Here is a 23066-nt window from a genome sequence, read left to right as displayed (position 1 = left end):
AACAGCGTAGATTACTTCGTTGGCACACACATTTGAACATTCGTTGGTGGCCCTGCTGATGGCCTCGACGGAAATAAATTGGTTTTCCAGATGCACATTAGAGAAAGTAGGATAAACTATTCTCTAGCAAAAGTATCTCATCGTCGTCTTCCATTTCCAAAGTGCCGGGCGTATCCGAGGGAAACACAACGGACGACTTGAATATCAATGTAATCCCGTTGCAATTCAATTTCCTGTACCGACAGTGCCGTTTCATGAGTTTCCCCAAGGTAACATTCTCGCCCAAGCGATAGGTGTCCACTAAACCATCGACATTCTTGATATGCAAGATTATCTTATCGAATTTCTTATTGTCTTCAACTTCGGACGCAATTGATGCCAATGTATCTGGCAACGCCGATGGGAGAGCACCTGCTGCGTTTGGTTTTGATTTTGATTCTTGAGCACGCAAAGTACTGTCTTGTTGGCTTCCAACGCGTGAGGTTTCTGAAGTAGGTGTGGCTTCCCAACCAAAAGGACTACTAGCGCTCACTTCGACCATTGGTCCAGGAACAGTTTCAGGTACAGTTTCGTCTTGCATTGCTGTTATTATTCTCTTGCTTGTGCTAGTTGCATGGGCTGAATCTGTTGCTTCGGTTGCTGCCTCTTTCAACAATTCTGTGTTCGAACGTGCTTTGAAAGCAGTGGCTCCTACCTCTTCTGAAAACACATGACTACCCGCTGTGTGTGTGCTTGCGCTAGTTTTTGTTGCAATCTTAAACCCAGGCGATGGTGGTATCGACCTCGGGCTTTGGAAATTATCAATGTCAGTCGCAATAGTCACATTATGCTGTGAATAGTTTGTCTGCACGTCACTTGTGCTATCAACACTTGCTCTGCGGCTCGGGTGCATAGCGTCTGCCCATTCACTGGTCAGCTCCTGACTAATTGCAGTGCTTTCAGCTGGGTTTAGCTCGGTTTCTTCGCGTGCAGGGGAATGAGGCTCCTTTGTGCCAGAATTGATCTCGTTGCCGGTGGCTGCAATCTCGGCGTCAGACTCAAGATCCATATCCATGTTCTTATCTGCACCTTCATCCAGGTAACTGTCACTATATTCAGCGTGGTTATAGTTCTCGATGTCGTTGTCAACTTCGTTCTCGACTTCGTGCTCAACTTCGTTCTCGACTTCGTGCTCAACTTCGTTCTCGACTTCGTGCTCAACTTCGTTCTCGACTTCGTTCTCGACTTCGTGCTCAACTTCGTTCTCGACTTCGTTTTCTCCATCGCCTTCTTTGTCAGTTACAACCATGTCTTTATCGAGATCTTCGACGGTATCGCCGTTTAAGTTGTCACCAACGCTAGCGTCTTCTGTATTGACGTTGTTTTCGACAGTAACAACAACTGCATTGACGAGATCATCTTGAGGTCTTGGTGATGTGGAGGTAAGTACGGCAGTTGTTCTGTTATCTTCAACAATAGCATCGTGGACAAAATCGGTCTTGCTCAGTGAAGGGCATTCATCAACAGTATTGCTAGGGTGCAGATCATGGACAACACCCTTGCCATCGCTTTCACTGGCTATGGGCTCATCAAGACCCTTTTCGCCAACGTTGGGTTTTTCACTTGGAAGAATATTCGCCTCTTCAGCACACGCTAAACTTTCCCCACTCTTTACAACGCTCTCGCTCAGCCCATTGATGCTGGTGGCAGTGAAGCTGGTGGCGTTGGCGGCAGCAGGTTTGAAGAACAAATCTATCCCATAGTATCTCAGGAGTTGAGGCCTGCTCTCCAATTCCAAACTCTCATAATAGGTGGATTTTTCTTTTTTTAAGCGTCGCATCTTACCAAGGGAATCAATCCGAAAGAAATCTGTCTTTGCAAAGTCAACGTCATATTTTGTGCAAAAATCTTTCAAAACCTCACTTGGTGGAAGATCTAACCGTTTTGAAGCTTGCCATGTTGTTTTTTCATCAATTTCCACAGTGGTTGAAATACTCCCAAAAGTAGCAACAACAAGGTCGCCCTCTTCTATTCCTATTCTGTGTGGGGTATCATGAACACTTAGACTAGCACCCTTGTAGGTGAATGAAAGTGCCTCTCGTGCACCACGTATCGGCAATCCCATTTCTGCCGTGAATTTATCTATAGTATAGCCTAGTAGGCTGTGGCGGCGAATAGCAAACGGAATCGTTCGTATCCCTGGCAATTCTATTTCAAACTTTACGCGATCACCGGGATCCTTCTGTGACAAGAAGCAGTGGTTTGCGTCTACTTCGTACATGCAGATTTTGAGGCTGTCTGTAGTCTTGTCGCCGCCACCATATTCAATGCTGGAAGCACGGCTGGTCAGGTCCTCATTTTGGCGGCGTTTTTCATCAAAACCTTGAGATCTCAGTCTCTTCGTTTTGCTGTCATTGTCGTGAGAGGCAGCTTGATTCTTGCTCGTAACCGTGTCCTTGTTTAAATCAACGGGCTGGATGTCGGTGTTGGCATTATCTTGGTTAATCTCATTGTACTGGTCGTTGTCATTGTCGTCGTCACTGGCAACTTTGTCAATATCTCGACTGGCCGACTCCGTGTTTTTGTCATTTGCATCCATTTTTTCATTGGCATCACCTTGGATACTGTCGCCGTAGGTAGGCATGACGGACACTTTGAAAGTCTCAGTAGCTGCACCATTGTCTGGACGGATTTTCCCATTCTGAGCAACGGTTGTTGGCGTGAAACCGGTAGGAGTCTCTCCATGACGACCGCGAATTTCCAAATCTAGTGGAGGACAAAGCATTGGTCCGTTCTGAGACTTCAAACTCTCATTCTCTTCTGTCAATGGGTTCAAATGGTTTCTCGAGTTCTCAACTGCAGGTCTACCGACCACAGAAACCTCGTAGAGGTTCGGATTTTGACCCAGGTTCTCCAATATCAAACTTGCAAACAAAATAGTATCATCTATTTGCAAAAGCCGTTCGTTGCCCAGGCCATCGATTTGGTAAAAATCGGTTTTCAGCAAGTCAATACTCCAGACCTTGCATAAGTCGGACAATACGTCCTTCGTGTTCTCGTCCAAATATTTTTGAACAGTAGACGAAACGTCATTGAATTTTGCAGTAATTCGAACTTCGGGAAGCATATCTGCGGTGGAATCTGTGGTGTTATCTGCGGCTTTGCCGTTGCCGGGTTTCTCATTCGAAGCATTGTTGATCAGGTAAGCGTCACTGCCAATGCTGGTCATACTTGAATCCGGTTTGCAAGTATCGGAAATGGAGTCGCTATCATTGATGGTGGTGTCTCGCAGGTCCTTCTTTGCCGTGCTGTCATCACGCAGGTCACATCTGTTGCTGTTGCTGTTGCCGTTGCCGTTGCTGTTGCCGTTGCCGTTGCCGTTGCCGTTGCCGTCAACAACATTGAGATCCACCACGACCTCATCATCATCGTTAAGATCGTGGGCAACAGCAACATCAGGAATGCCCTCGTTGACCTCCTTATCGTCTTCGTCCGAGACACCGTCCTTAATCTCTATGGCATCTCTGTGACTGCCACTCGCATCTGGAGTGGAGTTGACCTCGACTGGATTCGGATGCTTTGCAACCTTGACACCGGCACAGTTGACCGTGCTTCGCTCTTTCGGGTGTGCCTCTGTTGTTTCCTCCTTCACAACCACGTATACTCGCCGTCTTTTATGCCCAGCTTGTTTCGCAGTTGTTTGCTTCTCCACCATCTCTATTTCTCTACTTTTGAGGTTCTTTTCGCCCTTGCTCCTCTGTTTCAATTGGTGCACTTGTTGTCTCCCGGGCTCAAAATCCGGGCCACTGCAACCATCGTCATCTTCGCCATCAAGTTCCTCACCACTTTGACTATCACAGTCAAAGTTTTCCAACTCAGGAGTTTCGTCACGTGGATAAGGTCGCTTTTTCACCCCACGTCTACCCTGTGCTCGACCAGAGTATATAGCAGAGCCCGTCCGCAACAACTGTAAGCTATCCACTAGATCAACTCTCACAATGGATCCGTCTCGCAAACCAGCACTGAACCCCGTTTCCAAGCTGGATATCGGGGTTCTGCCATTGAAGAACCGGTGCTGGAACAAGTCCAAATGCAAGCCGCGACAAAACTCATCAAACACTACAATCAACCGGTCCATGGTATCGATTTCATACTGCCGATTTGTGTTGGCATCCAAATTGAGTGTGATTTTGATCTTGCTTGAACCAACACGTCTTGCGCTTGCGCTTGAGTGGCGCAGATAAGCAGCAATTGTCGCAACATCACTCCCTAAGGAGGGGGTACGACTAACTTTGGACCTCTTTGCCATTCTTTTCATTTTTGTTCTTTTTTTTTTTTTTTTTTTGCCCTGGAGCTATCGTTATCACCACCCAACGGCTCTTGAGATCCAGTTGCAATTGAAGCTGGAATTGGGATATTGCTTAACTGTACTTTTTTGGAGGGGGGATAACTGGGGTTTTTTAAGACTAAAAGGGACGGGTTAAGGGTCGTGTAAACCTCCCTTAGTTGAAAATTATTAAGGCCCCACGCCGCCTATATGGTGCTAATGGTTAGTCATATGTCCTGGGGACTATCTATTCATGTAATTGCCATGGGCTCAATAACCCTTTCGGAGGTCCACGGCTCCTAGTTGGCTTTAGATGCACTTTTTTACATGCTCAGCACTGGCACGACTAAAAAAGATTGCATCACGTTGACGTCTTGCAAGTTGCTCCAACCCATGCCGTGATAAATGTGCTTCCAAAATTTTTTTTTCCAATTTTCGTTTTTTGGTGGTTGCTTTCTACCCTGCTATCTAGCAAGCCAAAGACGACGTCTCCTGTGAGCCTAGTTCCAACCCGACGGCACTTTTGGCTTTCATTGAAGATGTTGGAAACAAATTCGTCTTGCTGGACTTCTTTAGCCCAATAAAGTCGATACGCGGATCCACTGACGCCATGGGTTAGGAACCTTTTTCTTTCTCTTTTTTTTTTTTTCAATTTCCTATTTTGGGCTCGTGTTGGCCGTCTAGTTGGAGACCGGTGCAATCATCATGATTGGATCGTTCGCAGAGGTAAAGTGTCAAAAATTTACTGGAGTTAAATGCTCTGAAGAAAGAAAGAGTTGACCAACGCTTAACTCAGGATAAGTAGGGGAAGAGTTTTTTTTTTTTTTTTTTCCAACCCTTGAGGATGTTGAAATTTGCGTACATTCTTTTCCCCAAACTAGCTTATTGAACCTAGTAACCTTTATGTATCTCCTCGTACAACATTTGCTTCAATTCCTCCACCGTCAACTCGTCTTTCCTCTTGTCGAAATCGAAAAAGTCCTCCGGGATCTTGGCCGACACCGGTTCATCATTAGGATCATGGTACAATTTCAAATAGGGGTGTTGCAACGCGTCTTCCACGGTGATTCTCTTTGCCGGGTTGAAGATTAGGAGCTTTTCTAGCAAGTCGATGGCGAGTGGGTTTACATCTTCGTTGCCCGATCTCTGGTGGAACAACTTTGCAAAGGGGATTTTTTTGCAGAACGGCAAGGACCGGATGTACTCTCTTGCTCGTTTCAGCTTGATGTTGTAGTAGTCTTCCATATTTGGCGTACCCAAGGTCTCCATGATGAGCCACAACTGGTTATGGTAGTCTCTGCCGGGGAACAAGGGTCTACCAGTTAGCATTTCGGCCAAGATGCAGCCAACCGACCACACGTCGATGGCGGTGGTGTATTCTTGGAACGTCAACATGATTTCGGGCGCCCGGTACCATCTCGTGGCGACGTATTCCGTCATGAATCCAAAGTTGTCCTCCAGCAGGGCAATACTTCGCGCCAAGCCGAAATCGCAAACTTTCAAATCGCAATTGGAGTTCAATAACAAGTTCAGCGGTTTTAGGTCTCGGTGAAGCACATTGGCCGAGTGCATGGCTTTTAAAGCTCGGAGAGTCTGGTAGGTGAAATACTGGATGTGGTCATCGGTCAAAGTTTGTGTTCTAATCACCCGATGGAGGTCTGTCTCCATCAATTCCTGGATCAAGTAGATCTCGTTGAACAGTTGGTAATTGCAAGGACGTTGGATGGCCAATATGCTAATGATGTTCTCGTGGTTGAAGTGTTTGAGAAGTTTCAACTCGCGCAACGTCCGCAAACACAACATGGACCTTTCAAACGGCTCAATCTTTTTGATTGCCACTTTCTGCTGGGAGGGCTTGTGGATGGCGGAGCAGACTATCCCGTAGGCTCCTTCGCCCACTATCTCCAAGATCTGGTAGTGCTCAGAGACATTGAATGAAACCTGCCTCTGGGAAGACATGGCCGTTGAGCTGTGAGCTTGCTGTTGCTGCTGCTGCTGTTGCTGCTGCTGATGTTGTTGTGGTTGAGGTTGAGCATGTGGGTGGTGCTGCTGCTGTTGTGGTTGAACGTTCATCATCGTGATGGGGCAGGAGGGGGGCTGTGACCTATATATCTTGAAACGCGATCTGAAGGAACCAGACGCTGAAAATCTTTTGAATGTTTCTGGACGGGCCCGTAACGTCAAAGATACGTCTACTCCAGAGTTTACCGCTGCTGCCTTCTATAAGCTTTAGGACGTGAAAAAAACAAAAGTTGGTTAGTATACTGAAGAAAGGCAACTTGATGCTGGTGAAAACGAGGGACATTTATACCACGGTATAAAGGACGGTTGGTGCTTGTAGTATGACGCGATCACTTTTCGGAAAGGAAGGCAGTTTCGACCGCTAGTGCACTACCCTCTCTTCACCCCCCTCGAGGGCCAATACCAAAGCTCATTCCACATTCAAACCAAACCAAAAACCAAAGCGACGACTATGCTTATTATTTACTATTGTTTCAACAGACCAAAGTGGTAAAATAAAAAAGTCCCACGAATGGTTAGATGTAAAGAAAATTAGTGAGGGGGGGGGGAAAGAAAAACAGCCCAACAATGTGCGTGGGTTTCAGCAGAAATAGAACTTTTCGAAGTGGACGCACATAGGACAGAGAAATCCACATGAATCGCTTATCGCTTTTAGATTCAGCTGTGTGGGTTTTCAAGGTCCCTATCGAGTCAAATGGTGGAACCAGCGTCTCCTCGCTCTTCTTCTTGCTCCCATGAGAGAAAGAAATAAAGGCCTTCACGCGCGGCATACGTCATCGCTTTCCCGTCCCCCGTTTCCCCCCTTCAATTTACGAATGGTGTTTTAGCGCATTTTTGAACTCAGCTCCTTGCTCCGTACTATGTAATTTTCCAACACGCGGAGAGCTATACGAATTGGGATTCACGTTCACAAATTGTCGAAAGGAAACGTTGTCCCTCAGGTTTTTGCCGTGCGCCTCCTGAGAACCTTAAGTTTCAGAAGTAAAGAAATATTAAAAAACAAGAAATAAGAAAAAAGGTTTCCTTAATTGATTCTAGACTGCACTATTGAGTATTTCCTTTCATTATTTTGGGATGGTCTTTTTCGAGCTTTCCTAAGATTAAGATCTGGGTGAGAGATACGGCGTCGATGGTTTCATCGAGTCGGATAGAGACGTGGCGCTTTAGACTGTGCTCCAAGGCGCATGGAGCATTACGGTCGAAACGCGTCTTGAGTTTAGCTAAAGTTACAGCACAAGAGATGAATTTTAGCAACGCAGGAGTGTGCCTGCTGCACCACATGTAATTTAAACTGTAACATGGATTGTCTCAACGCGGAATGTCGCCTGTGGTGGTGGCAGTGATTGTAGAGTAGCAGTGGGATGTGTTGGTGATAGACTCGAGAGGAGTTGCACGTGAAAGGGCCTTCTTGTTTTTTGTGTAACACTCTGAAACATCGGCCCGAAGTGGTTGCAAAAAAGAAAAATCGAGCCGCTTTGATTTTGTGTAGCACTGCAACTCACGAGCCGTGTGTCGGAGGAATGCATGGTGTTGCAGCCAAACGAATCTATTCACTATCGTGCTCTCTATCTTGTGTATATATATATAAAAGAAAATCTAGTTACAAATCTGAATCAACAGTGGTGAATTTTATTTCCATTTACCCCTTATTCCTCCTCATAGCTATCGTCGTCATCGTCATCTCTAGTGGCAGTCTCGCTGATGTCATCGTCATCGTCTTCCTCATCACTATCAAAAATAGTGACAGTTTTCGTCTTTCGATGTCTAGTCGTCTCGTTCAGTGGACTAGCACTTCTAGCTCCTCTCCTGCTTCTACTTTCCAATACTGGAGCTTTCTCACCCATGATATCTAAATCATCCAACTCGTCAAGAATGGAGTTTTTGCTTTGCTTTTTGGATTTAGGTGCCGATTTAGGTGCACTCGATGAAAAAGATGACGAAGCACAAGAAGATGAAGAAGATGACGATGCTTTTGATGTCTTGGATGAAGACACCGTGGGGCCATGAGATGCCACTTCTACTAAATCATCATCGTAATCAATACTGAGATCACCGTCGTCATCTACCATGTCAAAGACTGATTTTTTCTTCGTAGAAGTTGCAGCCGAGGAAGAGACCGGTGTCTTGGACAAAGGTGAAAAGAACGACAAGATGCCATCTTTGGGCTTGGTCTCTTGTTGTTTGGTGGTTGTTTCCAAAGATGAAGCTTTGACAGGTTTAGCAGCTGGTGCTTCGGTTTTAATTACGGGCTTGACAGATTTTGCGACAGCAGCGGCAGTAGGTGGTGGTGTTTCCAAAGTTGCAGTCTCGCCAACCAAATCCACTTCCTTTTTCACTTTTTTGGCTGCTGGCTTAGGTTCAGCTTTGGCTCTCTTTCTCTTACTGCCCTTATTTCCCTTGGACCCACTGCCTAAATTCTCACGCTCTTGTTCCTCCTTCTCCAAGAACAACTCGTACCCTGCCATGAAATCATCAAGGTCACTTCTCCATAAATCAGTCTCGCTTTTACCAATCAAAATCTCCAATTGTTCTTGAATCTTGCCCTTTTCCTGAAGCAACTTCTGGTATCTTTCAAAAGTCAACGACCAAAGTGACATCCCCAATAAGTACTCGTACGACGAGAATAAAGAATCTGGACGATGTTCACCCTCAGGGTTGGTATTGACTTCCTTAAGATTCAACGCCGAGACATCGCCTGCCTTTTCAATCTCCTCGTCTTCGCTATCTTCTTCATCAACAAACACGGGCTGCTCAACTGGTTTGCCATCTTTGGTGAACTTGACAAACAGGTGCAGTTCAAGCAACTGAACCAACTCCTTCTTTTTCCTGTTGGCAACCGATAACTGTTTTTCAATAATCATCTTGATGAATCTTGCTTGCTCACTAATCATGCTCAACTTGTGCAGGAGGATCTGAAGAAGATGTTCCTTTCTCTTCATATAGAACTCCAATCGCACGTAGTAATATTCTTCAAGGATCTCCAACGGTGACGAATACCGCTTCAAGCTGCCGTGACTGTTGAATGCAACCATGTTGGATAAATTGATAGTCAGCACCAACTTGAACCGCTCGAGTAATCCCATGCTCAAGGACTTGGCCATTTCCGCGTCGGACAACTTGACAATAAACCTAATCGAAGTTGTATGCTGCTCTTCCATGTCTTTGATCCAAGCGGGGGTCTTTTCAGTTCCAAAACCCGCGAGCAAAAACTCCTTGACCGAGTTTGTCCACGTTTTAACTGGGATCTCCGTGATTTCAAGCGTATTGTCGTTGATTTGCTCAATCCTCCCGCTGACTTTATACTTTTGCGGTCCTATTTTTTCAATCTCTCCCGTCCAGCCTTTATACCATGGCAACATCTCTTGCATCGGCTCGTTGTTCATGAGTCTCTTGAGATTGGCAACGATATCTCTGGGGTTGTAAGATGGGATATTGGTGGACCACCCGGTGCCAATACCTTCTGTTCCATTGACCAAAAGCATGGGCACTACGGGCAAATACCACTGTGGCTCAACGTTATCTTCATCATCTTGCATATAGTTGAAAAGAGGATCGTCAGCGGGGTTAAAGATGGTTCTTGTGATATCGTTCAACTCGGTGAAAATATATCTCGCTGCTGCTGCATCCTTACCACCAGTGGCTCTAGAACCGAAAGCACCATTGGGTTTCAACACGTGGATGTTGTTGGAACCAACAAAATTCTGGGCCATGCCAATGATGGTTTGAATCAACGACGCTTCTCCGTGGTGGTATCCCGTGTTTTCACTGACGTACGCGGCTAATTGTGCAACCTTGATTTCACTTTTCAAGTTACGCTTAAAGCAGCCATACAAGATTTTCCGCTGCCCCGGCTTCAACCCATCGAGCACTGAAGGGATGCTTCGAACGTTATCGCTCATGGAAAATAGAATCAACTCCTTGTTGATAAAGTCACTAATTGGGATTTCGGCAATCTCGGGATCGAGGGTTTCACCTGGGATGTAATTCTGCAACCAATCTTTTCTATCGTCGGCTTTCTTTTTCGAAAAAGCCAAATCGATGCAGCTACTATCCTCGCCTTGCAAAGCATGGAATCGTTTCAAATGCTTGTCCAAAGCGGTGAAGTATTCTCTTGCCTCGATGGGAGTCGAAGTACCCAAACCTTTGTAGTACTTGTGGGTCCAACGACATCGAGCACCTTCGTCTTCTCTCCAGGTTTCAAACTCGGGCATGCTATAAAATGGAATCACCTTCTTGGCACCACGGCCTTTGACCGTGACCTTGACAATGGGGGTGATGAATTGGAGCAAGAATCCGGGGACATCCAATAACCCGGGAAATGAGGTTTCCAAAAAATTAATGATCAAGCCTTTGATATGCGAACCATCTTGATCTTGATCAGTCATAATCATGATATGGCCATACCTCAACGACTTGATATTCTCCTGGGTATAAACCTTCTTGTGCTGTAAACCAATAATCTGCTTCAAAGCGTTTATTTCTGCATTTTTAGATATTTGGTCAGCAGAAGCTTCACGTACATTCAACAATTTACCTCTCAAGGGGAAGCAGCCATAGTAGTCGCGACCAATCACACTCAAACCAGCCACAGCCAAATTCAAAGCCGACAATCCTTCCGTTAGGATCAAGGTGCATTTGAGCCCGTCTTTTGTGCCTGCTTTATTGGCATCGACCAAATTGACCTGATTCTTGATCCGCAGTTTCTTGCTTCCATCGGCCTTTTGCAACGCCTTGTCTTCGTTGGCATTGGCAATAGCGCGAATTTTATCGGCGATTCCAGTCTTTAATATTCTGGTGATTAAGTTATCCGAAGCAACAAACTTGTCCTTGCCTCCAAACTGCGACGGCTTTGTTGTTAGCTGCTCTTTTGTTTGTGAGGTAAATGCCGGGTTTTCAATAAGCGAGTTGATAAAGATAAACATGTTGTCTCTAACTTCGTTTGGCTTGATCATGAGTTTCTTTTTGCCCTTTTCTTTCTTGGACAAGGTTTCCACCAATTTCGAAATGATCTGGTCCGCCACGTATTTCACATGAGTACCTCCTGCTGTCGTAGCGATGGAGTTGACAAAACTGACTTGATTAAAAGTACCGTCACTCACAGCGAAAGCTACTTCCCATCGATCGTTAAACACCTCGTGAACAATTGTTGTGTTGTTTTTGGGCCCATCTCCTACTCCATCTTCTACAGGTTCCGAGCTTTTTTCCTTAATGGCCTTGACGTACATTTCCACGTAGCTCTTGAAATTCGAAACAGATAGCCTCTTGTCGTTTAAATATATGTTACAGCTTTTAACTGTGCCGCACAAGTCATAAACTCTTCTCCGCAAAACCGATAACAAGTCCTCATCCAAACTGTCCATGCCGAATTTGCTCAAGTCGGGCTTGAAAGTGATCTTGGTGTATTCCTTTTTCGTCTTTAATGTCGTGATTTTCGGCTTGACGACTTTGGTCATGTTATCAGTCCATGTTTGCCTGTACAATTTGCCCGTGTTTAAATCCGCGGTTTCAACTTCAAACTCGGTGGAAAAGATGTTGCATAGTTTTGCACCAAACCCGTTTCTTCCACCAGTGACTTTCTTTTGGTCATCGTCATAGTTCGACGATGTAAGCAAATTGCCAAAGATCAACTCGGGAATGTAAATTTTCTCCTTTTCATGGATCTCCACTGGAATACCCCTTCCGTCATTCATCACTTGGATAATGTTGTTTTCCGGGTCGATCTTGACGCGCAAGTTTTTCATTGCCGGGTCTCTGATCTTGTTATCTGCAGCGTTAACCAATATCTCGTCGAAGATCTTGTATAAACCAGGAACGATGGTGACTTCTTGAAACTTCATTTGTTCCGACTCGGCATCGAAACACCACATTTCCATCCTAGTCTTTTCAATTGACCCGATATACGTGTCTGGCCGTTTCAAAATATGCTCTAGCTGAGAGAGCTTTTGATACGTCTCAGAGGCATTGGTCGGCTTTGGTGTTGCTTGCGTTGTTGTTGTTGTCGTTGTTGTGTTGAGGGACACGTCTGTTAATGGCAGCTTCTTCTGGGACGCCCTGGCCTTTGAGGAAGAGGACTCGCGAGCGTCAGAACCATCTGAGTAGTAATCTGATTCATCAGACATCACGAAACGATAGCAACACTCTCAACTTTCTTGGTGGTGTGGGGGGCAATACACCAGAGTTTGAAGGCTGAAACACGTCTGAAAAGTATAGATGAGAAAGGCTAACTAGCTTCGCGGCGTGAATGTCTTTGTAGATCAAGAGAGAGAGGGAAAAGAAATTACCAGATCGGGACTGATCGGTGCGGCGTTTGCTATTCCTAATATCTCATATACTCTATATACCAAGCTGTGAAAACCGGCTCTCTTTCATTTATTATCGTGGACGTTTCTTCATTTCTTCTTTTTCATGAGTTTCAGCTGAATCCTTTCAAACTCGTCCTCGTCAATTTCTTCGCTGCTTCTCTTTTTGCCGCGTTTCTTTGCATATTTTGATTCCAAGTTTGCAATCAAATCATCCATTCGATGGTTCTGACGACTCTTGATTAGGCTCTTCAAGTCCAGGCCTTTGCTTCTCTTGTCCTTGATTAGTTTCTCCAACTCCTTGGCTTCCTTCGCTTCCTTGGCCAATTTGTTCAACATGTTGCGCACTTTGGTTTTCCTGGACTTGGTGTATTTTTCCCACGATCTGAGTATCGACTTGTCCAACCCCGGTATAGTTGCCACTTTAGCCTCCACAATCTTGTAGACCCTTTGCTCTTCAAAAGGGGTGAACTCTAGATGTGGTATCGACTCAAACAATTTCAAGAAATCTCCGTCGTAGTAGACGAAATTCGATATTATGTCCTGCTCTTCTTCGTCTGAACCTTGGTACTTCAACTTGTCCTCTTCAATCATCTCTATGGTTATCTTCTCATTCATGGATTGGAAGTATTCTTTCCAGTCGAAAGCTTCGTCGCCATCGCCATAAAAGTCAGCGTCGAATAACGAACCCAAGGTATCGTATCGGTTTCTTTTAATGGGATCGTTTAAGATGCTATATGCAAATTGTATCTTGGTAAATAGCTCCTGTTCTTGCTCTTGTCCTCCTTGCTCTCCTTGTTCTCCCACTTCTTGTGCTTGTTTAGCCTCGTCGTTGGATTTGCTTTGTTGGTGTTTCTTATCAGGGTGATGCTTTAAACATAGTCTTTTATAAGTTTTCTTGATTAGTATCGGCGATGCGTCTGAGTCGACCCCTAAGACTTCATAAGGGTTGATATCTGGGAAAGGGACACCCATGGTTTTAAAAGCTTAGACAAGGAACAATAAAAGAAAACTGATGTAAGATTGGTGGTGAAGATTGATTATATCAATGATGTATAAAAGAGCTTCGCGTGTGTAGATGTCAGTGCACACCGCATGCTACTAGGAATAAAATTTCACGATCGTCACACTATGATGCGGGTCACGTGACTCCACCACAAGGGTGACATCCAGAGTCGGTATAAACAAATAGTACACCAAAGCCAAGGAGCGTGAAATAGCAGATAGAAAGAGCTTTATGTTTTCAAAAGATTCAATATTGATGAAAGTAAAAACCTATATATATAAACAACTGGAGATGAAGCCAAAAAAAAAAGTCAAATAACAAGAACTGAAACAAAAAGAAAAAAAAAAGAATAACAGCCATGGGCAGATCCAAGTTTGCGTTTAGATTCACTCAACACAGCTACTTCTTTCTACCAAAAAGCCCACGTTTTTGTTTCTTCAGTTTCTTGTTGTTGTCAGCTTGTAGAGAGCTGGCACTGTAGTTGCCAGCTTGGTAAACAGGCTGGTTATCGAAATTGATAACGGGTCTTCTGCCTTCCTGCTGCTGTCTTGCTTCTCCAGTCAAGTTGTAGTAAGGGAAATCCTCGTGGAAACCCCAGCCTAGTCTACCACTTTCTAACTGATCTCTATAAGTTGAGTCGCCAGTAACGGCGTATTCGAATCCTCGGATGGTATCCAAGGGTCTTTCGTTTCTTGATCTGGTGGGATTCGACATATCGGTCTGACGGATGGCTTGACCAAAGATATCTTTCAAGTCTGCCGAGTCTTGCGAAAGATACGAAGGTCTGCGGTTATCCAAACGCTGAGCTGCTTGTTCAAAAGGCTGAGCTTCGTTGACTGCCGTGAGTATAGGGTCGTGGACATTTGTGGCGTGGTACTTGTACTGTTTTTGGTCTTCTGCCGATATTTTAACGTTTATATCGTTGACAGAATGAACGGTCTGGGTCTTGTTCGACGACTTGCTTCTGAAAATAGCCATCTTGGTAGCTAAATTTTTTGGGAAACTATACCACTCTAGTGTGGACAGGTTATGTGCTTGTTAATGATAACTTGATAATAACGAATGAAATTCAAAAATGACCTTATCTTGAAATACCACAGATTTTGGAAATTCGCGGTGTAGTAGCAATAGCAGTAGCAGTAGCAGTAGCAGTGGTTGTGGTTCTGATTTATGCTTACGGTGGTGATGCCTGGGTATATAACTGTAGAAATTCACAGGGGGGGAATCAGTTGGAGCTGCAGGGTTGGTGTTGTTGCAGTGTTCCTGAAGGAGAGATTTTTAACTATGAGGTGGAGCCCGAGTGCTACCAAGTGCCACTGATTTCGGGTAAATACCCCCAACCACCACGAGGAAAAGGCCACTCTCGAAAGCCTTTTACGTACTAATGCACAGCTCACGAGAACAATAGAGATGCATGTAGGGGGGGTGGGAAGGAAGAAGAAAGAATAAAGAAGCAGTAACATCACAGTATGCGGTTAAGTCAGAGGATATCTAGACGAAGATTGTGTATGGAGAGATTTTCTTTCCTTTTTGTAGTTCATTAACACAGCCTTGTCGTTTAGCATCATAATGAACTGAGCCCGGTCTTTTTATCTGTGGATTGACCCTTGTTGGAGTGAAGACTGGTTCCGTATAAGGAAAAGCAAGTGGCTATGCTTCGGAGTGAGTCTCGTTTCATAGGGTGCTGAAGTGTTCACACACACACATACACATTTTTCTTCCATTTCCCTTCACTCAAATCTCAAGACAATTATAGACCAGGACGAATCAAGACCCCGGTCGTTCCTGAAGAAAAAGAGAGATAAAATTATTTCTCTTGCTTTGCTCATGACAAGTGGGAAAAGAGCTGAGCTGTTGTTGAGATTTAAAAATAGCCATTAAACCTCCGCTCCCTGCCTGCTCCCTGCCTACTTCCCTCCTGCTTACGACATGGTTTCAAATAGGCCTTGCGGCAGGAAATTAATGAGCAGATCAGGGTAGCTTAACACTGCCTCTATTAACGAGTAGCACCGAGAAATGCATGCTTTGAGCAGAAAAGCCACCGAAAACTGACCAGGGTTTGTTGTTCTGTTATGGCTCGAGCGGAAGACTTGCGTTGACATGATAAGAACATTTCCATCCAACACACACTCTCTCTCACTCACTCTCCCTCTCGACTACACACCGAGTAGCAACCATGATCCTTGCTGTTGTTGATCTCGGCTACTTGTGCTCTTAGATTGCTCCGTCTGGTTCCGGAGATAAGAGATCTCTGGACTCTAGAGTTTAGCGTTTGCTTGCCCGTCAGCTAATTCTTTCTTCATGATGGGAATAGAATCGACGCGATCAAACGCGGTTTTAGTAGCTTTTGCTGTAATGTCGACCTTGTCGTGTGGAGAGGTACACCGGGCTTTGCCTCTTAACTTAAAAAGCTTATCAACTTCCGTTGATTTCGCAAAGAGCAAGCGGAGTTCATAGTGTCGAGGCCGTTTGTTTCTTATTGCTTGTAGCTTGTTGGTTCGTGGTGATAAAAAAGAGCTCATTTTTGGCTCCAATGACGTGTCTTTTTTTCGACACTGATTTGCGACATGCGGCTTCTGTAGATGATATTTCCCCTTCCATCAACTATGAGTGTCCGCACGACACGGTGAATAAAACAGCTTTGGTAGTATAAGGAAACCGCCCAAGGCAAGGAAGACACTTTTAACCACATCTACAACGGAAAGAAAAAAACCACAGAGTGTACTACGGAGTAGATGGCATCGACCCAGATTAATGTGCAAGCGAGCACAGCGACGAATCCAATCCAGTTTATCTCGCTAATATCAAGATCAGACGAACTACTATACATCCAGTCATTCCAATCCGCATCCAAAACCACCGCCGCAAAACCGACACACTCGGAAACCAACCGGTTTCTCAGATTCAATTTCTTCAGCCACATGGCACTAGACATTTTCCTCTCGCCGACATCACTCGCACTACGCGAGCAGCAACTGCAGCAGCAAGGAGACGACCAGTATGATGGAGTGCTACTTTTATTCATCCAGGATCAAGTCATGGTGTATGGATACGAGTCGAATAACGGGTTGAAGATTATCGTTGGAGTAGACCAGGCTATCCTGGTGGACGTGCGCCGGTTGCGGAAGTTGATCAATGACGTTTACCGACTTTATTTGCGCATTCTTTGTAATCCGTTTAGGAATTTCGGCAAAAATTCGGCTGCGGAGAGAGATGAGAGTGGTGCTGAAGCAGGTGGCCATGAGGGTGAAACGGAGATTTTAAAGGGCACCAAATTTGATTCTGGGGTTGAGTCGTTGGTTGAGCTGTTTGTGTGAGATATTAGAGTGTTGTGAAAAACAAAGATTTTATGGTGGAGTCGCGGTGTACTATAGGCAGGCTTTGGCATTCGGGGGTTGCTAATGTTGTTAATTTTTGGTCTGGCGTATGAACCCATGAGTTCAAGATATACTGGAAGAATCCGTGTAGGGACAACTCTTTCATGTATAAATTGAGAGATAAATGTCGAAAAAAGCTCCTGTCTTAGAAAGAGGGTTATCTTTGATTTTTTGGCTCGGTATACAAGAGGCACAGCTCAATTAAAATTTTCCCAAGGCTCAACATGAGTTAAAATCAGCCCTTCAACCAAGCATCATGGCATCTGCTCTCTCTTCTCTCTGCTATCTTGAAGAGTTCTAGAACCAACTGGGCCTTTATTCTTGCAGGGTTGCAAACAAGAATCATTTCAAAACCACGTTGGCACCCCTGAGCTCCAAATAATTCTGATCAACCCCGGGCGCAATATTCTTAATCACCTCCTGATAAATCTCCACGTTATGGAAACGCAATTGATTCGATGGATTGCGGTACTTGCCCTCGAGACCCGTGATGTCGCAGTAATGCTTGCGCGGCCATAGACTCGGTGGCGCCGTCACTGATAAATAGGTGGGCTTGTCCATCGACAAGTTGGGTTTCGATTGGATGTATCTGATTTCGTCCGCTATGAGCTGTCTTGCTGGTTTGTATCTGCGGTTCGTGGGTGGTTTTCGGTGTGGGTTTTGTTTGAACGCGTGCGGTTTTGTTGTTGTCTCTGATAGCGCGTGGAGCTGGGGACTCGCCTGTGCTGACATTCTCTATATTCTTTTTTTTTCTTGATTTCTTCTTGTGTGAAACTCAAAGCTTGGAGCTTGAAGGCGTTTTCGTTGTTTAGGCCGGTGGTCGATAGTGTGATGATGGTTAGTGGTGTGAATAATATGGGTATCGGTTGACTTTCAAGCGAGCCGAGTTGTCGTGGAAACTCAAGTGTCGCGTTTAAGCATCCGCGACAATGGCACGTGCAAGCTACCGCGACATTGTCACGTGCTTCTTCTACATAAGCTCTAAGTTTGCACGGATCTTGCTGCTGTGTTTTGGCGAACAATGATCGACGCCCAAGTGCATTCTCCACCTCCATCTTTTTTTCTTTCTTTCTTTTTGGCTTAGACTTTTAAGATTTCTGCTTTGGCCTCTTGTGGTTAAAACAGTCGCTGGCACTGGTTCATCGCGGCGATTCATGGCGCTGGCGGGTGGCTCGTTCGGTGGGATACGCCGGAATTTGCGCCCATTTTTTCCCTCTCTCTCTCTGAGTTTTGTGATGGCGACATGTTTGTCGGGTCATATTTATGAATTTTCACGATTTCTCTTCTACCGTGGAAGTTCTTCCAAATTCCGAATATCTGACTTCCCCTGCCCGACATAGAGCTTCTGTCTCGAGAGTAGTCAAATGTTTAGTTCAACTCATGGATGCAGAGATAGACAGTTACTAATATAGAAATAGATAAAAAAAAATTGTTCCTTACCCTTCCCCACATAACATAACTGCGAAACATTTCATCCAATTATGAAGTTTGTCACATTAAACACGGTTGCACATTTCCGGACAATTTTTGCATCTTCAACTTCAATTGTTTCGTCTGCTAGTTGCCTTACGTTGCTTGAACGACGAAAATTCACCACGAGCGCAGGGACAACGAACGAAAGCTCTCCATCTTCAACCACAGCAACAGCAACTACACCACCTTTTGTCAACACCGATAACAAGTCCCCGTTGGAATTGTATGACTACCGAGTAGCGCAGGGCCGATTGCGTGATGATCCATACCAGCGCAAGATCATCACTTCGTTGTCTCAGTTGCACCAGCTCTTGTCGCAATATACCCCACCGCACGTGGCGATCCCCACCGCGGCACCCTCACCGAGCAAATTCAGCATTGGTAAAGTATTTTCGTCCTTCTTTGGCAAGAATGGCGGCGCCAACGGCCACGACAAAACGGAAATCGATTTTGAGAGAGACTATGAAAATGTCGATGGTGTCAAGGGCATTTATCTATACGGCGATGTAGGATGCGGCAAGACGATGTTGATGGATCTATTCTATCAAACGATTCCGGGGCGCATCCCCAAGATGCGAGTGCATTTCCATCAGTTTATGCAAAAAGTGCATAAGCGGACGCATCAGTTGAAAATGAAATACAAGAACAAAACGGGGCATGATGACGTTGATGTTATCCCTATTCTCGCGGCTGAGATTGCTAACCAGGCTACTGTATTGTGCTTTGATGAGTTCCAAGTCACCGATGTTGCTGATGCCATGTTGTTGCGGAGATTGTTGATGATGCTCTTGAGCCCGCAGTACGGCGTGGTTCTTTTCGCCACCAGTAATCGAGCACCGGACGACTTGTACTTGAATGGAATCCAGCGAGTAAGTTTTATTCCCTGTATCCAGTTGATTAAACACAAGTGTCGCGTGATTTATTTGAACTCGCCTACCGATTATCGAAAAATCAGCAAGCCCACGAGCCCCGTTTACTATTTCCCCAAGCCGGGAGTCAAGTGGGATAGCAAGATTAACCAGGCCAATTGTCGCAAGCATGTCGAATCATGGTACGAGTATTTCAACGCTGACAATGAAGAGCAAGGGAATGTTGCAAAGTTGACTGATTTCAGCTTGGATGTATGGGGTAGAAAACTCCACATCCCCGTGTCTTCTCCACCAAACGTGGCCCAGTTTACATTTTTCGAACTATGTGGCACCCCCATGGCCGCGGGCGATTATCTTACTCTCGCGGAACTGTTGCAATCGTTCATCATTACCGATATCCCGTTCCTATCCATCAACGAGCGGAACCAGATCCGGAGGTTCATCACGTTTTTGGATGCCGTTTACGACGCTCGGGGAAGATTGGCTGTCACCGCCGCGGCGCCATTCAAGGACTTGTTTGTTGAGCCTGAACAGTTATCGAGTTCGGGAGACCATTATGAATTGTTGTATAAGCTGAAGCCGAAAACGGAAGAGAAACTCACCACGACAAAGAACAAGAAGAAGAAAAAAGAGGCCGTGGTGGAAGAAAGTGATGATGACGAGGACGACGAGTTGGTCACGAAGCACGGATTCGATAAGCTGATTGCGAAAAAGGCCAGCTTGTTTGTTGCTAACGACGAGGAAAAATTTGCCTTTGCTCGAGCATTGAGTCGGTTGTCGCAGATGAGCACTACTGAGTGGATCGATCAGAATTAAAAGGGGCGCGGGGGGCGGAAGCTCAGCAAGATGATTTTTTTTTTTTGATTGGTGTAAGGACAATGTCGGTTGGTGGTATTTATTTGAAACGAAGATGGACCCTGGAGGATAGACGCTAGGAGGTGAAACGAGGAGAGTTGTAAATATGTCAAGCGTGTGTAATTAATACTTGTTCAAGACGATCCAATTTAATATGCATTGACAGGATGGAATAATTTTCACATTTCATGTCTGGAAGAAATTCCTTTCTCTTCTTCTTGTCCTTATTCTTCTTGGCGTCCAGAGACTAAACTTTGCCTCTAAATTAGATACATGTCGTAGAGGCAACTCATGCTAGAGTCCTCCTCATGAAAAATAGTAATTTCATGAAGTGCACACGTCCAGCTTGTTTTTATATCTTGCGTCCCTAAGAGATGTAAAAGTACGAGTACTTCTAAAAAATCAAGATAAGATAAGAGAAGGAATAAACAGACAGATAGGCGGGACAGGAGCATGATCCAAACTTTTTATGAGATGACGGAAGCTACAGATCTGACGTTGTTGTTGTTTCTATTTGTCTCATGAGTAGTATCGGCTGCAAAATTCTTCCCGCGATTGCGTGTTGCTATTTTCAGGTTCCCGAAAAAATTGCTTTTTCTTTTTAGGAGTACAGGGGCTTTTTTTTCCCTGTGGTTGTGAGACTTTGGCCGGTGCAATCGTTGGTACTTTTGGTTGGGATTCTCTGGTCATACGAGTGAAACCAGTAGCTGGCTAGATGGCCATTGCGGAGATTGATGCGATTGACTCTAACTGAAGTTAGACGGATCTTACGGACTTTGTAACCCCACTGGGCTCTAAAAGCTAGGAGAGAGAATCTATCCGTTGTATAGCTGAAGATGTTGCGGTTTGGATGGATGTTTGCTGTTTGCTTGCTACCTCTCGAGATGTAAGTTAATCTCCAGTTTAAGCAAAATAGTAGAGCAGATGGTTGTAACAAAGTACAGTTCAAAGTTCTCGCAGAGGATGGCGAGGGGAGGCCAAGATGTAGGAAATTCAGGTCATAAAGCCGATGTGTTGGATTCTCTTTTTCAGATGCTTCCGGAGACCATATGTCGACACTTTCAAGACAATTGTTGAGTTGTGAAATTGCTCTACTCTGTATGGTTCTGAAAGATAAAGAGTGAGAGTTGGCAGTTACTCACAAGGGATGACGCGAGATGACTCGAGCTGTAGTTGATGCAGTTGTTGTTGTTGTCGTCGTCAGTGGAGTTGCAGCAATAGTAGCTGCAACTGTTGCTGCGACGGCTTGTTTGTTTCGAATTTCTGAATGTTTACCTTGTGCACATGTACCGCGCTTTATATGGATGTATATCGGTTGAAACCGATTGCCGTTTTTGTTGTGAAAATTACGTCGCTGAACGAGGAGCAAGGGCCGGCAACCGAGGAATGTTTGGCCAAGTCAAGTGATAAGAGACTGGTTGGACAGAAGGTGATCAGTTTCAAGAAAAATTAGTATTGATCCGGCTCCTTGCTCTGAGATATGTGCTGGTTGTACTAAAAAAAGAAAAAAAAAAAAAAAAGGACCTGACTTGCCGTGGTGTTGAAATTTGGCGACTGTGATGGGTTCTTGTTTAACATGCGCAGCATGAGGCTCTCTGCAGAAGTCGTTTCGCGACGGAAGCCCTTTCGCAGGAAGGAGTAAATTGGCTCCTGGTTTGTACTACTTGCCTCATATAACCAAAGCACTGCCGGAAACAGATTTCTGAGAAGAGGTCGTTTCATCTGTGGGTCAGTTAAAGGCGGCGAATGGGTTCTATCAAATGGGTCGGATTGCCATTCCCTTTGTTATCTGTAGGAGGAGGGGGGTGACGGCCGAAATTTCCAGCAGATAAGAGGGACCCTAGTCTAATCTTAGGGCCGTGGGATGAAAGATAATGGCATTCCACATGTGCTTGCTCCCAGGTGCCAGAGGTGACTAGCCACATCTGGTAGCGTCCGGGTAGCTACAGCTCCTGTGAAATAGCTGTAGCAATGCACACTACCTTCTATCCAAGGGAACTATCAGCTACAACAACAACTACAGCGACAACAGGGAAACTCTCTTGCAGGAAGGGTGTGATTCTGGGGCCTGGCCAGTTGGTGAAAAGACCCGAGAAGAAGCTTCCTTGCCCCTAGCCCAGGCTCCTCTTTCTGTCTGCTAAACTTGAAGGTAAGGTGTACGGACGGACTCTTGCATATCTATACGGGGCTAAACACAGGCGTCCTTTAACCGAGCTGTAAACCACAGAGCTCAGCAGGCTCTTATTGTCAAGGCGTTGGCTCCTGGCTGCTCATCTTGGTTGGACAGTGGGCTCTTGTATGCTAGTGACCTGAACAGTTATAGTAGCGTAGGGCGACGCTACCAAGTGGCCCTATTCTCGGAAAAAAGCTTTCAAAAAAACCTGCATATAACCACAGGTTACTTAATCGAGACAAAGTTGTTACCAAACAAGAGACCCACCCAAACGAAAACCACAACAGAGGAACACCCACCACCTCCTCATATATAACCACAATTGCTCACCATCCCGGCAGGCCAAAGGGAGGAAAATATATACCAGTCCAACTCCATCCAAGAGTCTTTCTACGTCCTTTCGCTTTTTCCCTTGGCCCAGCTGCTGCGACGTGTTCTTTTCAAACTGGGGAACGGCAACCTACTAGGCAGTTACGTTTAAAAAAAAAAGAGGCCCCTATATTCATTTGTATACTCATATATATTTTTTACAACCAAATTTTTTACAACCACACCAGTAATAATTTTTTTGTATTTTTTACAACCAAATTTATTCCCAACAGCAACCATCCACAACTGCAACAACAACCACCACCGGAAAGATCTTGAACCTTTTGCTTTCCGTGTCAAGATCACTGGCATTTGAG

At 45.1% G+C, this 23066-nt stretch overlaps 8 protein-coding genes across 8 annotated transcripts; 2 read left to right on the top strand and 6 right to left on the bottom strand. All coding sequences in view use genetic code 12, as the record gives it.

The window, feature by feature from the left end:
- Positions 1 to 97: 97 nt before the first annotated feature.
- On the bottom strand, positions 98 to 4288 carry LODBEIA_P39640 (uncharacterized protein; the record flags this gene model as incomplete). Its single annotated transcript, XM_066974132.1, has 1 exon — positions 98 to 4288. One exon carries the CDS (start codon positions 4286 to 4288, stop codon positions 98 to 100), a length of 4191 nt encoding a protein of 1396 aa, XP_066830902.1.
- A 909-nt stretch (positions 4289 to 5197) lies between these two features.
- On the bottom strand, positions 5198 to 6382 carry LODBEIA_P39630 (uncharacterized protein; the record flags this gene model as incomplete). The annotated part of the gene is made up of 1 exon (XM_066974131.1): positions 5198 to 6382. The coding sequence occupies one exon, from the start codon at positions 6380 to 6382 to the stop codon at positions 5198 to 5200; it is 1185 nt and encodes a 394-aa protein (XP_066830901.1).
- Positions 6383 to 7974: 1592 nt separating this feature from the next.
- Positions 7975 to 12447, bottom strand: LODBEIA_P39620 (uncharacterized protein; the record flags this gene model as incomplete). The annotated part of the gene is made up of 1 exon (XM_066974130.1): positions 7975 to 12447. One exon carries the CDS (start codon positions 12445 to 12447, stop codon positions 7975 to 7977), a length of 4473 nt encoding a protein of 1490 aa, XP_066830900.1.
- Positions 12448 to 12717: 270 nt separating this feature from the next.
- Positions 12718 to 13602, bottom strand: LODBEIA_P39610 (uncharacterized protein; the record flags this gene model as incomplete). Its single annotated transcript, XM_066974129.1, has 1 exon — positions 12718 to 13602. One exon carries the CDS (start codon positions 13600 to 13602, stop codon positions 12718 to 12720), a length of 885 nt encoding a protein of 294 aa, XP_066830899.1.
- Positions 13603 to 14032: 430 nt separating this feature from the next.
- LODBEIA_P39600 (uncharacterized protein) lies at positions 14033 to 14611 on the bottom strand (the record flags this gene model as incomplete). The annotated part of the gene is made up of 1 exon (XM_066974128.1): positions 14033 to 14611. The coding sequence occupies one exon, from the start codon at positions 14609 to 14611 to the stop codon at positions 14033 to 14035; it is 579 nt and encodes a 192-aa protein (XP_066830898.1).
- Positions 14612 to 16368: 1757 nt separating this feature from the next.
- Positions 16369 to 16950, top strand: LODBEIA_P39590 (uncharacterized protein; the record flags this gene model as incomplete). Its single annotated transcript, XM_066974126.1, has 1 exon — positions 16369 to 16950. The coding sequence occupies one exon, from the start codon at positions 16369 to 16371 to the stop codon at positions 16948 to 16950; it is 582 nt and encodes a 193-aa protein (XP_066830897.1).
- A 402-nt stretch (positions 16951 to 17352) lies between these two features.
- Positions 17353 to 17742, bottom strand: LODBEIA_P39580 (uncharacterized protein; the record flags this gene model as incomplete). Its single annotated transcript, XM_066974125.1, has 1 exon — positions 17353 to 17742. The coding sequence occupies one exon, from the start codon at positions 17740 to 17742 to the stop codon at positions 17353 to 17355; it is 390 nt and encodes a 129-aa protein (XP_066830896.1).
- Positions 17743 to 18491: 749 nt separating this feature from the next.
- LODBEIA_P39570 (uncharacterized protein) lies at positions 18492 to 20168 on the top strand (the record flags this gene model as incomplete). The annotated part of the gene is made up of 1 exon (XM_066974124.1): positions 18492 to 20168. One exon carries the CDS (start codon positions 18492 to 18494, stop codon positions 20166 to 20168), a length of 1677 nt encoding a protein of 558 aa, XP_066830895.1.
- Positions 20169 to 23066: the final 2898 nt, after the last annotated feature.

The sequence above is a fragment of the Lodderomyces beijingensis genome, assembly GCF_963989305.1.
Source record: "Lodderomyces beijingensis strain CBS 14171 genome assembly, chromosome: 5".
NCBI lineage: Eukaryota > Fungi > Ascomycota > Pichiomycetes > Serinales > Debaryomycetaceae > Lodderomyces > Lodderomyces beijingensis.
The sequence above is the reverse complement of the archived record's forward strand: the minus strand, read 5'-3'. Positions and strand labels throughout refer to the sequence as shown.